This window comes from Mytilus galloprovincialis, chromosome 3, assembly GCF_965363235.1.
Source record: "Mytilus galloprovincialis chromosome 3, xbMytGall1.hap1.1, whole genome shotgun sequence".
NCBI classification, from domain to species: domain Eukaryota; kingdom Metazoa; phylum Mollusca; class Bivalvia; order Mytilida; family Mytilidae; genus Mytilus; species Mytilus galloprovincialis.
In genome coordinates, this window is record NC_134840.1 from 11,282,246 (window position 1) to 11,298,366 (window position 16,121).

The 16,121-nt window shown below is 31.9% G+C and overlaps 1 protein-coding gene across 1 annotated transcript in view; it reads right to left on the reverse strand.

The window, feature by feature from the left end:
* LOC143069869 (mediator of RNA polymerase II transcription subunit 12-like protein) overlaps positions 1 to 14,384 on the reverse strand; it is a 77,316-nt gene extending 62,932 nt beyond the window's left edge. Inside the window, exons 1-14 of the mRNA XM_076244674.1 lie at positions 14,285 to 14,384; positions 13,239 to 13,304; positions 12,128 to 12,166; positions 11,108 to 11,212; positions 10,248 to 10,328; positions 8,593 to 8,752; positions 7,386 to 7,579; positions 5,418 to 5,528; positions 4,934 to 5,076; positions 4,027 to 4,397; positions 3,026 to 3,162; positions 2,517 to 2,648; positions 855 to 981; positions 246 to 460 (exon numbers count right to left, since the gene is read on the reverse strand). Coding sequence (XP_076100789.1) covers positions 246 to 460; positions 855 to 981; positions 2,517 to 2,648; positions 3,026 to 3,162; positions 4,027 to 4,397; positions 4,934 to 5,076; positions 5,418 to 5,528; positions 7,386 to 7,579; positions 8,593 to 8,752; positions 10,248 to 10,328; positions 11,108 to 11,212; positions 12,128 to 12,166; positions 13,239 to 13,304; positions 14,285 to 14,383 — 1,980 coding nt within the window. The 5' untranslated portion in view covers position 14,384. The remainder of the gene's footprint in view (positions 1 to 245; positions 461 to 854; positions 982 to 2,516; positions 2,649 to 3,025; positions 3,163 to 4,026; positions 4,398 to 4,933; positions 5,077 to 5,417; positions 5,529 to 7,385; positions 7,580 to 8,592; positions 8,753 to 10,247; positions 10,329 to 11,107; positions 11,213 to 12,127; positions 12,167 to 13,238; positions 13,305 to 14,284) is intronic.
* Positions 14,385 to 16,121: the final 1,737 nt, after the last annotated feature.

Below are 16,121 nucleotides of genomic sequence, written 5' to 3' on the forward strand. Positions count from 1 at the left end.
TTCATTATCACGGCCAAACAAAATAAACAATTCACAATTTACATCAATATAGCATCACATCATAGGATTCTTTAACTTTAAAGAAGTTTCTCAAAATCAAAATAATTTCATCAACAAACATTATATCTGGACTTCATATACTTCTTACACTGGACATTACGCAATCAACAATCAATCAATCAATTTACTTAAGGTAACCTGATCCAAATACTGCTAAGATTAAAAATAAAATAATAACTATTCACCTCGTTCCTGATGCTTTCATTTTGACTTTTAACACTGGATAAATCTATACTTTCTGCCATAGACGACATAAGGTCAGGTGACGAAGATAGATCTCCTCGTGATATCAAAGTGCACATGTAAGAATCATGGGAAAATACATCATGGCGAATCAGTTCACAAAACAACATTATCAAATTAGCAAAACCTTGTTTGTTTTCCTCATTTGGATTCTCATCTGAAAAAAAAATAAGTTAAATGCACTTTCAATCAGATAACCAGAAAGATTTTTCTTATCAATTTTTTTTACTTTAAAACAATTGTAGTTTGAAAATTAAAAATTTCCAGTAATAAGCATAACTACCAGAAGCTGTGCCTTTTACAAGTCAGAAAACTTCAAATATAGAAAAGTTATGGTAAAACATTTCAGTTCAATTAACCCATGCTTGCATATATGCAACATTCCGTTACAAGCTAAATAAGAAGGTGATTTGTAAAATGTCTTCCTTTCATAGGTTTAAGTTATGTGAAACCCACTAATAACCTCTAAAATTACATCAGACTATGTCTTATTCAAGTCAGACCTCTCTCTATAATGACTCCCACTATTATCCTCTAGTTCAATTAGTTACCTAAACAAGATGCTCTTTCATCCAGAAACTGGAACAGAATATTCTGGAAGACAGGTGTTTCCATGGGAACTAATGTATCAGATGCTACTGAATCCTTATCAGTTAACATGTCAGATTCGCCATATTTCTACAATAAAAAAATCAGCGGTCACTTCCTAATAAAAAGCCAGATATTCAAAGCAAGATACTATACATTTAAAACATGACCTTATGGAAACCTGGCATTATTATATTAATGTGAGGATATAATATTTGAATTGTAATATGCATTTAAGAAGCTCAGTGTTCTCCCAAGGGCCTTTTAGCATTAAGGTAATGTGATGCTATAATCTTAAATGTGATGCTATCTGAAGTGGTTTTCTTAAAGATTATGTTATGGATGTGATGCTATAATTTTTAGAAACAAGATGGTATTTTAATTTCCCCTGTTTACCAGGATGCTAAATGAAACATCTGGGGAGAACTGACTTAGCTACTTGATATTTTTTCACCCATTTGCTCATATAGGAACTTGAAAATTGCATAATATATTTAAAAAGAGTATTGTTGTGTAGAAATCTTGCCAATATTAAGAGCTAATTTCCAAATGCATTATGATTAAAACTGGGTTAAAGCTACATATCAACCCAATTTTTGATAAACATAGATTTAAAAAAAAAAATTCTGCTTAAATTGTGTTTAGAGCATGAAGCCATGAAGATAGGTCACATGATTACAGACTTGACACTATATCTCCAGGTATGAAGAGTGTCAGTCGTATGATTTACCAGATCTATAAAATATTGTACTGAGGGAAAACTGAACATACAACCAGAGTTCATTTTGTACATTTTCTTTTACTGTGAAAGTACTTTAATTCGTGGATATCAATTTTCGTGGTTTGCGAAATATTTACATGTTCGTGGGTTTTTAAATTCGTGGATATTAGTTTTCTAAAAAAAAAAATTGGAAAATTGAAGCTTTAGAAACGAAGGTTACAAATTGTCTTAATTGAAGAAAATTGCAAAGTAAACATTGACCCGGTAAAATGGTAAATCGTAGTGACAACACTAATTAACCCAAGATAAAGTGATCAACAGATTTAAGACCATCAAAGGTGTTAATTAAGCCATAAACATGTCACCTAAAGAAAACAGTAACAACAAAAAAATGCTACAAACGTATCTTAATGTGAAATAATTCTTATCAAAATTAAGCCCAGCATAAAATTATTATTTCCCATATGTACGAGAATTTTGAGGATATAAAATGAACATTTTATCATACAAGAATACCAATACCGGAAATCTGACTTTCATCGATCAAAAATATTTTTATGAGAATTAAAAGATCAAAAGTTGTACAGTTAATGATCTGAAAGATTAAATGGGCATACTCCTGCATGGAGTTGTAGTTCATAGCGCGTTTGCCCTATGACTACTATATAGCATTTTTAGATTTGGCGTTATTCAATATATTCTCTAGATCATATTCTGTAGTCAAACCTACATGGGATCTTTCCAGTCTTGATTTGGACTATGGTTGTTTTATTTCGTTGGACACTTAAATTCGTGGATAACGTCATCCACGAAAACCACGAAAATTGGTACCCCACGAATAAAAGTACTTTCACAGTAATTAAGCTACTATTAAATGTTCTCCTGGAGAGAACATTGGGTTTACCTCACTTCTGAGTTCATTCTGTAATTTCTCCATCAGTTTAGCTACCACAACAGCCCTATAGTTCCCACTCCTTTGAGTACTGACAGCCCAGTCTATTAGAAGGTTTATTATTGGTTCCAAACTACCAAATGTCTGAAAAATATTTATATTTAATGCAACTAAATTAATTTAACTGTGGACTTGTACAACATTTGTGGGTATAGGTAAACCATGAATTTAAATGTTGAACGAGGAACACTTTTCTACAGGCAAGTATGCTGGTAAATCCCAGAAATTAAATAACACCAATAATACTGTTTTTTCTTAAATTCATGAAAATTAACACCACAAAAATTAATGAAGCCACAGTACATATATCACTTGTATCATAAACTATTAGTAAAATCATACTTTAAAGTACATGTAGTTCTATATCTGTTACAGCAATTACATTTAATTGAAATTTCTAATGTCATATTTGTTTTAACTTATCCAAAATAACTGTCACATAACATTACCCTCCTATTTACCTCATTTCCATCTTTGTGTAAGTTTGCAGTAAATATTTGATCATACAATGTGTCTAAGGAGCTGTCAGTTTGTACTTTGTGGAAATTATGTCTATCCAAGGTATCCAGAACATCTAATACTTTGGCAATAGTATGACCTAAAGGTAAAATATCTCAAACTTATCTATTTACATATTTAATTACAGCATTAATGAAAAAGCAAAGTAAAATGAAAATTTTTGACATTGTTTTTTGTATGTAAAGACTGTTTCAGTTTAAAATCTGTAATTTACAGTTGTAAGTTAAGAGATCAGATGTACATATCATTACAAATCAATATTCACCTACAACTCTCTAAAAACGCAAATATCTGTAGAAATAATATTAACTAATTCAAAAGTTCAAAGTATCAAATACAGCAAAAAACTAGGAAAACAATAATCTAAAAACCAGATCAAATCAACAGAAACAATAAAGATTCAAAGTAAATTTGTCCATACCACAAATATACACACATCCTGAAATTCAAATAAATATAAAAATAAGGATTGCAAATGAGACAACAATCCCCAAATATTGAAATGATATGGATATACCTACTAAAGGTCTCCTTCTGAACTTCAAAAAAAGTTTTTTATTGTCAACCTTGTGACAAAAATGGCAACTTCTCTTGGTAATTGGTATATTTTGAATGATAAAATTGGGTTCACTTAAAAAATAAGCAAAAATAAAAATAGTACGAGAAATTATAAAATTGTATATAGACTTTTTATCTTCAATCTTCACATTTAAACCAAGATAACTGATAAAGTATTACAATGGTTTATAGGGTTGCTGTCTTATTTATTCATATGTTAATTTAGTAGAAAACTATTAGACCTATTTCATATAAGATTCCAAAAATAAAATCTACTGGACAATGCCAAGGAAAGGTAACAAGACAATGGGAGCACAGTATCTATGTACACCAGATATAAAGTTATAATTTCTTACCCCTGGTGGATAAAGTTTTAATATCTTACCCCTGGTAGATTGTTGACATTTATCAGAGGACCATTTCATCTCAGCACCTCTTCCTCGTACCCTGATCTGGTTTTCTGCTGTCCTCAACTGGGCCCTTATCTGTGAACGCTGTGGATTATCTGGCATTGGAAGGGCTGATGGGGGACAAGGTAACAAGTCTAATGGGGATGCACACATGATATGTGTACTACGACCCTCCCCAAGGTTATTCCACACCAATGCAGTAGGACAGAGTAGAGTGATGTATTGTATAATAGCACCGAGACTCAGCATGATGCCACGGTGTTGTGGACAGTTGATATACTGCTGGAATACAGCATTTAGAGGATTGGGTTGTGGAAGTATCTGTCCATTATTGGCTGAGGTCATCCTGAAATACAAGTCATCAATTAAAATCATAAATATAATCAATTTATCAGAGAAAATTACTGAGACAATATATACAATTTTAACAAAAAACATAAATTTATGTGTTATGAACTATCTTTACAGAATTTGTCATCTAAATATTGAATTTATCAACTGTGTTCTTTTTCAAGATTGTGACAATTGGACAGAGTCTAGATTAGCATGGTGAGTGATGCATGCATAGGAGTGGATGTACCAAGTCTCATTGATTTGATTCTCGGATGATTGTTTAATGTCCATTGGAAAATAAAATTATGTTAGTGTGATATGAATATCTCTGCTTTGTACTAGACTGACATGTTGAGCCGGAGTTTCAACCTGCTAGTTCACATGCAAGTACCAATTTTACAGTCTTATTGTGATATAAGCAAACAAATTCCTATAATAATGATTTTCAAATTTATTATGTGCAAGACTCTTGTTATATGTTTCAAAATTATTCTTGAATGAGTTTCTTACATCTAAATCAGCAGACTATTAACATTATTTTGAATATACCCTTGTCCATTTGCAGCCAACATAGGTGAATCTGTTCTAGGGACAGACAACTCTGATTCACTACAAAGAGTGGCAATCTTTTTACAGGAATAATGGGCTAACTTCCTGGACAGTAGAACTGACATTGTTATCTCATCTAAATACTGAAAAATGATGAGAAAAATTAGCAAAACAATTTTCAAACAGTATCTAACATTTTTTTAATCAGATGGATTTCTTTTCTCTGAAATAAGCCCATTTCTATGTATTTGCTGTAATGTTGTTTTTTTATTTCAATACTGGCAGATCTTAACTTTTTTACCAAAATGAAAAAAAATCTTTTTTCTTGTCTCGTGAAAATACTCAATAAATGTTGATTCTTTAGAATTTTTAGACCATGAATTGTAAATAATTGTTTGTTACACTTTTGTTTTAGATAATTTTCTTGGAAGCTGAATATTCTTGGAAGCTGAATATTCTTGGAAGCTGAATAATGAGATATTACCTCTAACACTTGTGTAAGGATCATTTTTATAACTGTATCATCAGGTTGTTTTAGTTTCTCAAGGCTGTCAATTATCCATGTTAGAAATTCATGTCTGTCTAGTAATCCTTCCTGAAAATATCAAATAATTCTTATGTTACACACTTGTATTACAAAATACCCTATGCATGCAAAACAGTTTTTATCTTTAGAAAATATGAAATTTCTATTTGCCTGCCATCATTTCATTTTCTGTTTTGTAAATTAGTGTTAGTGATGACTTTATACAGATATATATTTATATTTTTTATTTGAGGGGAGGTTCATACCAATATACGACCACAAAGATTTTTGCGGTTGTATAAAAACTTTGAGGTATAGGTTTTGCCCATTATTGAAAGCAATACAAGTGATTTGTATTTTTTCAGCCATGTTTGGTAGACAAATGTTAAATTGGCAAGCATTCAATCATATCTTCATGGTAACATTACATCTATAAATTAAAGAACCTTAGTGAGCACGCTCACATACCCTATGTCCCCACATTGTCATTGGAGAAATTAAATAAGTATAAGAAAAAAAATTGTATAAGAAAAAATATTGAATAATAATTTCCTGTCAATATACATAGTATGTCCTTATTATCTACAAAATTTCATGAAATTTTGTTGTGTGTTTTCAGAGGAGTTGAGATGACAAACTGTTGCAGAAGTACATTGAAGCAAATAAGTTCAAAGGGGCATAACTCCTAGAAAAAAAGTTGAACCGTAATTTCCTGTCGATATGCACATCTACAAAGTATGTCCTTATTATCTGAAAAGGTTTCGTGAAATTCTGTTGTGTGGTTTGAGAGGAGTTGCGATGACAAACTGTTGCAGTAGTACATTAAAGTAAATAAGTTCAAAGGGGCGTAACTCCTAGAAAAAAAATTGAATCACAATTTCCCGTCAATATGCACAACTACATAGTATGTCCTTATTATCTGAAAAGGTTTCGTGAAATTCTGTTGTGTGGTTTGAGAGGAGTTGCGATGACAAACTGTTGCAGTAGTACATTAAAGTAAATAAGTTCAAAGGGGCGTAACTCCTAGAAAAAAAATTGAATCGCAATTTCCCGTCGATATGCACAACTACATAGTATGTCCTTATTATCTGAAAAGGTTTCGTGAAATTCTGTTGTGTGGTTTGAGAGGAGTTGCGATGACAAACTGTTGCAGTAGTACATTAAAGTAAATAAGTTCAAAGGGGCGTAACTCCTAGAAAAAAAATTGAATCGCAATTTCCAGTCGATATGCACAACTACATAGTATGTCCTTATTATCTGAAAAGGTTTCGTGAAATTCTGTTGTGTGGTTTGAGAGGAGTTGCGATGACAAACTGTTGCAGTAGTACATTAAAGTAAATAAACTCAAAGGGGCATAACTCCTAGAAAAAAAATTGAATCGCAATTTCCCGTCAATATGCACAACTACATAGTATGTCCTTATTATCTGAAAAGGTTTCGTGAAATTCTGTTGTGTGGTTTGAGAGGAGTTGCGATGACAAACTGTTGCAGTAGTACATTAAAGTAAATAAGTTCAAAGGGGCGTAACTCCTAGAAAAAAAATTGAATCGCAACTTCCTGTCGATATGCACAACTACATAGTATGTCCTTATTATCTGAAAAGGTTTCGTGAAATTCTGTTGTGTGGTTTGAGAGGAGTTGCGATGACAAACTGTTGCAGTAGTACATTAAAGTAAATAAGTTCAAAGGGGCGTAACTCCTAGAAAAAAAATTGAATCGCAATTTCCCGTCAATATGCACAACTACATAGTATGTCCTTATTATCTGAAAAGGTTTCGTGAAATTCTGTTGTGTGGTTTGAGAGGAGTTGCGATGACAAGAAACAGGACTGACGGACTGACGGACGGGTCAAAAACATTATACCCTCCGCAACTTCGTTGCATGGGGTATAATTATAATCCATTTATTCAATTTGCACATATTTACATCACACAAATGTCTGGCCAATTTACAACCAAACTGCCACTGTTTCTGTGCTAGATCTTGGTCCACTTTATAAGCTGGCTGTACTGACTGGACTGTTAGGAACCCTGATGTTGGTCCACCAGGAGCACTGTGATGAGGCTCGTTTATTTTCTGTAGCTGATCATTCAGATATTTCATCATGGAATGGGACCATTCTAAATACACAATAAAATAGTCAAGCTTTTCTACACAAGCAAGTATTAAAGAACTAATTCTTTGTGAAACAATCATTCTACTTTATGCCATACAATTAATATCATATTCAAACTACTTGAATGAAACTGCATAGTAGCAATTCTTATTTCATATATTGTGAAACATCATGCTGTATATATTAAATTTTGAACAAAGTGTAATGGTATTTGCTTATTCTTTGACATTTTTATCTCTCTGAAGAACCCCAAATCAGACCCAGTGAGTTACCTAGAATATAAAATCCCAAAAGAGAGCGTTACCAAGGATATTAAATCTGATCATAGAATGTCTCCAGGACTGACCTGCAAAGCTCTTTGTTCAAAACAAATAAAAGATATCATTATCCACACCGACCCTTAGCAATCTATATAAACCTTCAGCTAAAGTCTCATATGGTACTGCTCTTTTTAGGGAAAAAGAACATGTTTTAATCTACTTAGGATAAATATTCACACAAAAAAAACATATCTTTTGTAAGGTGAATATTATGATATAAACTACATATCAATTTATGTTGATCATGGTCATTTTACTTAGTTTCTTCTGTTACCTATTCTAATATCGTACTCAGACTTTTTTTAAACTGAGTTTTACTGTGCATTTTGTTGTATGTTTGTTTATTCAACACTAGCTAGAGGTAGAGGGGGAGATCTCACAAAACATATTGCACTTATGAGTCTGTCCCAAGTCAAAACCTTTAACCTTTGCTTGTCTTTTAATTTTGGTAATTCTATGTGCTTCAAGTTTTTAAAGTGTGGTGTCCAATTCGCTGAACTAGTGTACATTATTGTTTAGCGGCTAGACGGGGTCATATTTTCTCACTACATTGAAGACTCATTGGTGGCCTTGAGATGTTATCTGCCCTTTGGTCGGGTTGTTGTCTCTTTGACACATTCCCAATGTCCATCTCAATTCTAGTATTTTTCAATTGTTCAAATACATGTTAATGTAAATTGAAACATGACTTCCTTACCAACAGACTGGTCAACTGCCTGCCTCTTTTTTGTTTTATTTTCCTGCATGGCGACGTTGTAAGCTCCCGTCATTTTTATAAACCAGGCACATTTATAATTGGGTATGTTGTATTCACACAGTGTGGAGAAAATCTCTTCTTTCTTGTTAAAAGTTGGCACCTACAAAGCAACTCTATAATTATACATGCAAATCAAAATAAGTTGTTTCAAAGCAGTTTCTGTCGATACCTGTAACTTGGCATTGCACAAGGTCATGTTTTTCTCGGCTGTTTATGACGTATTTACACTAAATCCATTGGATGTTGGATGTGTACGGATTGATAGTTTAGTCTTAGATGCATGATTTTTTTATTAGTTGTTAGTGGCTTTGAACTAGCTGTCAGATAACTGCGAGTACCCTCTGATCTGTTCATTGTGTTTTTTTGTGTCAGGATGTATAAGTACCCGGCCACGTCCACTTGTATTTTTGTCCATCTGATGAGTTAAGCCTTTTTCAGCTGATTTTTATAGTTCGCTCTTATGTTGTACTGTTATACCACTGTCCCAGGTTAGGGGAAGGGTTGGGATCTTGCTAACATGTTTAACACCCGCCACATTATTTATGTATGTGCCTGACCCAAGTGAGGAGCCTGTAATTCAGTGGTTGTCGTTTGTTTATGTGTTACATATTTGTTTTTCGTTCATTTTTTCATATAAATAAGGCCGTTAGTTTTCTCTTTTGAATTGTTTTACATTGTCTTATCGGGGCATTTTAAAGCAGACTATGCGGTATGGGCTTTGCTCATTGAAGGCCGTACAGTGACCTATAGTTGTTAATGTCTGTGTCATTTTGGTCTCTTGTGGACAGTTGTCTCATTGGCAATCATACCACATCTTCTTTTTTTATATTAGTTAAACATAGTATGATTGGTTCTTCCTAAAGATCTTCTTATTCTGGAATTGAGATCCATTCTAAAATTTGTAAATAAAAATAAAAGAAACAAGAATGTGTCCTCAGTACACGAATGCCCCACTCGCACTATCATTTTCTATGTTCAGTGGACCGTGAAATTGGGGTAAAATCTCTAATTTGGCATTAAAATTAGAAAGATCATGTCATAGGGAACATGTGTACCAAGTTTGAAGTCGATTGGACTTCAACTTCATCAAAAACTACCTCGACCAAAAACTTTAACCTGAAGCGGGACAGACGGACGGACGAACGAACGGACAGACGGACGCACAGACCAGAAAACATAATGCCCCTCTACTATCGTAGGTGGGGCATAACAAAAAGGTTTGCTCCTGGTTTCATATAATATTCAATTTTTACTTCCTACTGAATAACTGATGTTATATGGAATTCAAAAGAAGAAAATTTTCTATGATTATTAATAACTCAACTAAATTGAATGTTAGAAATGTAGGAAAAGAAATTTTCTAATTGGACGTAAACTGTGTGTCATTTATGATTGCCTTGGGGTAGTTAGTACATTTTGATACATGCAAAATTAATAAAGAAATTGTGTTGGTTTAAGAAGTAACATATCCTCTCATATCTTTTTACCAAGTTGATGTATATTTCCTGCTAAATTTTGAACCATGGGGAGGGGTGTGGGTTTTCTCTGAGAAATATCTTGTTATGAGAGAATTGAAGTATTGTATCTGATCATACCTTTTTACCAAGTTGATGTAAGGGTTTATTTCCTGCTAAATCTTTGAACCATGCTTCCATCGCACTCTTGTTTTTTGCAGCCTAAAAGTAGTCATAGACAAATTAGATCATATTTCAAGTAGATTAATACATAACATTTATTTTAATTTTAAACAGACAGGAGTATGACAAATTTGCATTAATTCTCCAAACTAGCATAGGTATATTTCAAATAACAATTTAGTAGTGTTTTCAAACAACATAGCACCCAACTAACACTATCTTTTTTAACATGGCACTATATAATATTTTCCACTTTGTCAACATTTCTGTTATATCTAACTATAGAAGAATCTCATGGGTAGGTAAAGGATTCCTAAAGCATTTAACACCTCCCTAGTAGTTATATGACAAAGCTGATTAATGATTGGTTCTCCTGACCTGTACTAGAATGTGTATGTTGCATGCTGAAATAATTACACTACATTTCATAAGAATCTGTACTTTTGATTGACTGACAACACTCATTAGGCATTCAAAAACTATATAATGTATAATTTTTTTAATGGAATTCAACATCCATTACTGCACATGCTTATTGTGACAATGTCACAACAATGAATATGAAAACAAATGAAAATCTAGATTTAATATGTATTTCATAGTGATCTCTATCTTTGTATTACATAGTAATCTCTATCTGAAGGTTCACCACAACTCATATTGTGACTTAGATTAACTTGATATTTTCTTGAAAAACTTATCAGAAACATTGATGCATTAGCATAGTCTCATATCCAAATTTAGGATTTTACATCATTAAACACTTTGACTCAATTTCCACAAGTTCCAATATAATGTGAGTAATGTAATGAACTTACTGGCCAGAAATTATCTTTGGATGGCTGTTGTTTCTTTTTGGAGGTATCTTGAAATGTGTTGAATTCTTTCTTCTTGTTAAGTAGAGCAATAAATTCTGATCCAAACTGTTAAGTATAACAAAGTAAGATAAGCTATTTCTAATACATACATGATATAATTAATAAATAAAATGTCATTTGTTGTTCCTATATTTGTAATAACTAAAATGTCATTTGTTGTTCCTTTATTTGTAATAACTAAAATGTCATTTGTTGTTCCTATATTTGTATTAAATAACTAAAATGTCATTTGTTGTTCCTTTATTTCACACCTGTAGCCAGGGGGGTTCGGACGAACCCCCCCTGTCCGAACCCCCCCTTGAAATCAAACAAGCACTGTTAAAGTCAACGTTTTGTTCAAATTGTGACTGTTAAAGTCAAGTTTACGAGTCCAACTAACCCCCCCTTGGAAATTCCTGGCTGCGGGCCTGTATTTGTATTCAGGAACATCAACAACCAAGATCAATAAAAGAAATAAGTAAATTTATTGAACATTGTATTCAAATTTTCCTATAAATATCATTACATGTATCATTAAAGTATCGTACATTTTATTTTAAAACGGCAGGAATAACATGTTTTTAATTTGATAAAAAATAAATAAAATAAAGACTGGATGAATTTGGTTTGACATTTTAACAAGAATGGAACAAGCATATACTAAAGTTGAATCAGTTATTTTGTAATAATTGCAAGAATTAGATCCTTATATTGACGATTAAAAAAAAACATAAATGAAGTAGTCAATTAGACTTTTATCAATGGAATCTCTACAATATTTTTGATATGACAATAATGTATCTTGATAAAATTGGCTAATATCTTCTTTGAGAATGTATTACATTGGCTTCTAAAAAAAAAATTGTAACTGTTTAAAAGTACCAATTTTCATACATTTATGTGACTGAAGAAGATGTATATTATATATACATGACATATCCATAATAATAAAGTGTTATTTTCTTCAGTTTATTAACAAACCTTTTCTTCACTGATGTTCTCTCTTCTTGCTGATCCATACTACAACAAAATAACATCAATTATTAGATTAATCTTTGAAGAATTAAAGAAGGAGTCAAAATTATAAATCCCAAAAGTGGGTTACACATTTTTGTTATACTTTGAACACTTTTAAATAGATCTTGAATAGTAAATTTACCTGTCAGGTTTATAATGTAGAAAATGAAATTCTGGACCAAACACTAATAACAAATACCATGAATATTGAAATATAACTTATTATTTAAAATCTTACAAATATACTTTTACCATAAACAACTATTAAATTTTTTTCGCTTATGTCAAAGCATTAATAAAAAGAATGATGGAGTAGTTCCCATTGTTCACAATAGCAACTTTAAGTCTGTTACTCCATAAAAATCTTTTTTAATGGGTAACTAGCCAGCTAAAGAATTTACACAATTTGTTCAATGTATTTCAAAATAAACTATCACTACTGACTGTGGATCACAGAATTATGCCGATTTTCCCCATTGAATATGTTGACCAACCTCTATATATTCTCCATTCCCTTCATTAAATACCTCATAACAAGCATTCAAAGGAGATACAATAGAATATACTAGTACATGAAGATTAAATCACTTAATACAGGAGATAGGTTTTAGTTTGAGTTTAAACACTGTTACATTTTCGAAAGTGCACAAAATACAATTATACAATAGAAATACAGAGATTTGGAGACAAGAAGAACTTATATAAATCCATCTCCCTTAGAGATAGATTTGTTCCTATTGTGCTTAAACATTGTTAAAACCCAACATAAAGATTTTGAAAAGTTGGCAGGTATTAGATCAGAAATGTATCATTTACTTTAGCAAAAGTGTGTCTAACTAGTTGTGACTCAGTATGTCAGTCTAGTTATAATCAGTCAGGGTTGATATCATTTCACATAAACAGTTTCTAATCCTTATATAAATGTAATATTTGCAACCGGACTTTTTATCTTATAAAAAAGGGACAGGAGGTAATCAGTCACATAAAATGTCCTTGATAAACAACTGGAAAGAAAATGCTATACCCATGACATCTACATAATCCATGTGACTGATTATCACTAATTAACACTAACCTCGTCCATGTTATACATCTGTGTGTTGTTGAAGCCATGTTTAACACTTTTCTCTGTAAGTTCATCCTAAATTATAAAAAAATATTATTATGAACCACTTCATGGTTGTAAACACAGTGTAACTGCTGCAAACAACTCCCGAAATATTAATAAATTATATATTCAAATATAATAATTTTCATATTGTTTTTGTATTGTTCTGTGATGTAACTTTCACAAGTCCATTGATCAAGGTTTAATGAAAATGATTGCCCTTCCAGTCAACAAGAACCAATCTGCCTTGTGACTTATGCTGGACCACTATTTACATTTGTGTACCAGTTAGTAAAAGGTAAAGGGCTTGTGTTTCTTTGCAGACTGCTCTTTATGTCTATGCCAATCAATACAAGCCAATACAGTTTTACCTATTCTAAAGTCCAAAGGAGTATCTTGTCCATTCTTTCCCATAACATGTGCATACCTGGATTTTGTTCACACCAATGAATTTTTATTAGATTAATTTGCAATTCAATGTTATTTTGTAGTACATTGGTCAGTTGTATACCAAAATATAATTTTAATGTTCTTGTCAGGAATCATGAAAAATATGAAATGCAGTGGCTCCACACTTTCCATCATAAAAGCATTCAGCACGAATTCCTGTGACAAACGAAAATATATGATCTGACCTAATCCTGATGTCAATATTATGACACAACTGTTCTCTTTGTGCTGGATTATTTCATCCTGGTACTAAATTTCTCCGTAACACGGTACTTATGGTTAATTTGTTAGACACAGGATTATGACATATGATATAGTAAATTAAGTTTTCTGTGTTCATTGTTTTTGATTGGACATTTTCAGCATTTTTATTATTTTGTGCGGTTAGTTTTAATAGGTTGAGGAAGTTCCAGGTAAAAACCGCCGACCTTCGGTGGATAACTTCGATGTGATGCAGGAATCTTTTAAAGTAAACAATGAATCGCATTCATAATTTGCTATAATGGACGGTAGCTCATCGGGTGTAAAACCTTATAATTTACTTCCTTTCTTTAAATAAATACCTCTTTCTGTTTAGGTTCTTGTGGATATACATCTGGCGGTCCCAATCTTGGCTTTTTTAAAGGTCTAAATTCCTGTGAAGGATATGCAGACATCTGCATCTGCATCTGCATCTGCATCGTAAATTTGTCAGATTGGGGAAATTTACATTTTCTGGGTTGATCGGCGTCTTTTCCGTAGTATTCTTTGCAGCTGGTAATTGAAACGCCCAATTGATCTCGCTTAAAATAAAGAGTTATCTTTCTTAGGCCGTGACAAATTACTTTATATAAATCTAATAGAATAAAATGGAAAATTTTATTTTTAATCGGGTTACATGAACATTACAAACATAAGCTGTGTAGAGTTTTTGCCAACCTTAATAACAACAACCACACATACAATAGTAAGACATATAGGACATATAAAACATACACAAAGTAAGACAGCTATGATTCCAAAAGCAATAATAGTACTATAATGTTCATAATAAGATATATAAAAGCAAGGATTTGTATAGTATACAAATCCTTGACAAAAAGCAACCACAAACAAGTAAAGCACTAAACTAGATAAGCACATGCAAAGCAGACGAAATAGATAAAGCAAATTGTAAAAATAAAAGTAGCATGGAAAACATAAAAAAAATAAAAGCTCTAAGATCTGCAGGTGCCACATCTGCATGACGGTTGCCATTCCAGTTGTTGATCATACTTTTAAACAGGTTCAGGGTCGACTGCGCACGGATCGGTTTGCTTACAATATTAAGCTTATTCATCAATTTCATGTTCAACTTTTTTTTTAATACTACCAAGGATTTGTATAGTATTATTGATACCCAACTCTTTGATAATACCCAAGACTTCTATAACACATGTGTTATACCGGTAGTAGTCTCAGTGATACCTCATATATATATTCCTCATAATTAGCAATCTCTCATTTTCAAATGATTTTTTTTTAACAAATGTATATATTTATTACACGAAGTCCCCAGACTATCAGGAATGAAGCTTAAGAAAATTATAAACAGAATAACAACTTAATAGATTATTTGATCGTGAAGTCTCAGTGCTGTAATAGTTAACAACACAACAATAAGGATATGCTGTATGATTCAGTATAAAGATATTAATGATACAAGTTATAATATTAATGATATTCATAATACTGGTCATAATATTAATAATTATGTATTCCTTATTTAAAGATAATCTTAAACTATTAAAGATAATCTTAAATTATCGGCTAAGAAGAAGAAGTTTTATTTCAAATTATGGACCCGTAACATCACAACATCAATAGTTTTCACAATACAATTCAAACAATATGAGATAAAAAAAAATAATATTGAGAACAATCTAAGTTTTTAAAACAAAATGTTGACAAAGAGCCTATAATTTTAAACATCTAATGCACTTCAAAGGTACAGACAAAATTCAGTAAACATAGCATCTCTACTGCAGCATGAAACTATGGCACATGAGAGTATAACGAAATCAACGTTCTATATTTTAATTTAATTGTAGATAACTCCCTATCGAGGAAAGCCGCTGATCTTGAACTCAGAAAATACGACACTTCGCCACATAGCAATTGAAGGCTGACAATGGTGAAAAGAATGGATCATAATTTCTTTATGTTAAATTTTAGTTTTAAACAAAACATCTTTTTCTTCAGTTAAGGAAGGAACATGAAGCTGACTACACTAAATATAGTGAAAATGAGGAAAAGTTGCAATGATTTTTATTTGTTTTAATTGCTTACACTTTCTACAGAAAACACCAGAGCTAACAAAAAAAAAAAGGGGTGATGAGTGAAACATTCAGATCCATATATTAACACGAGGACTATTTTAAC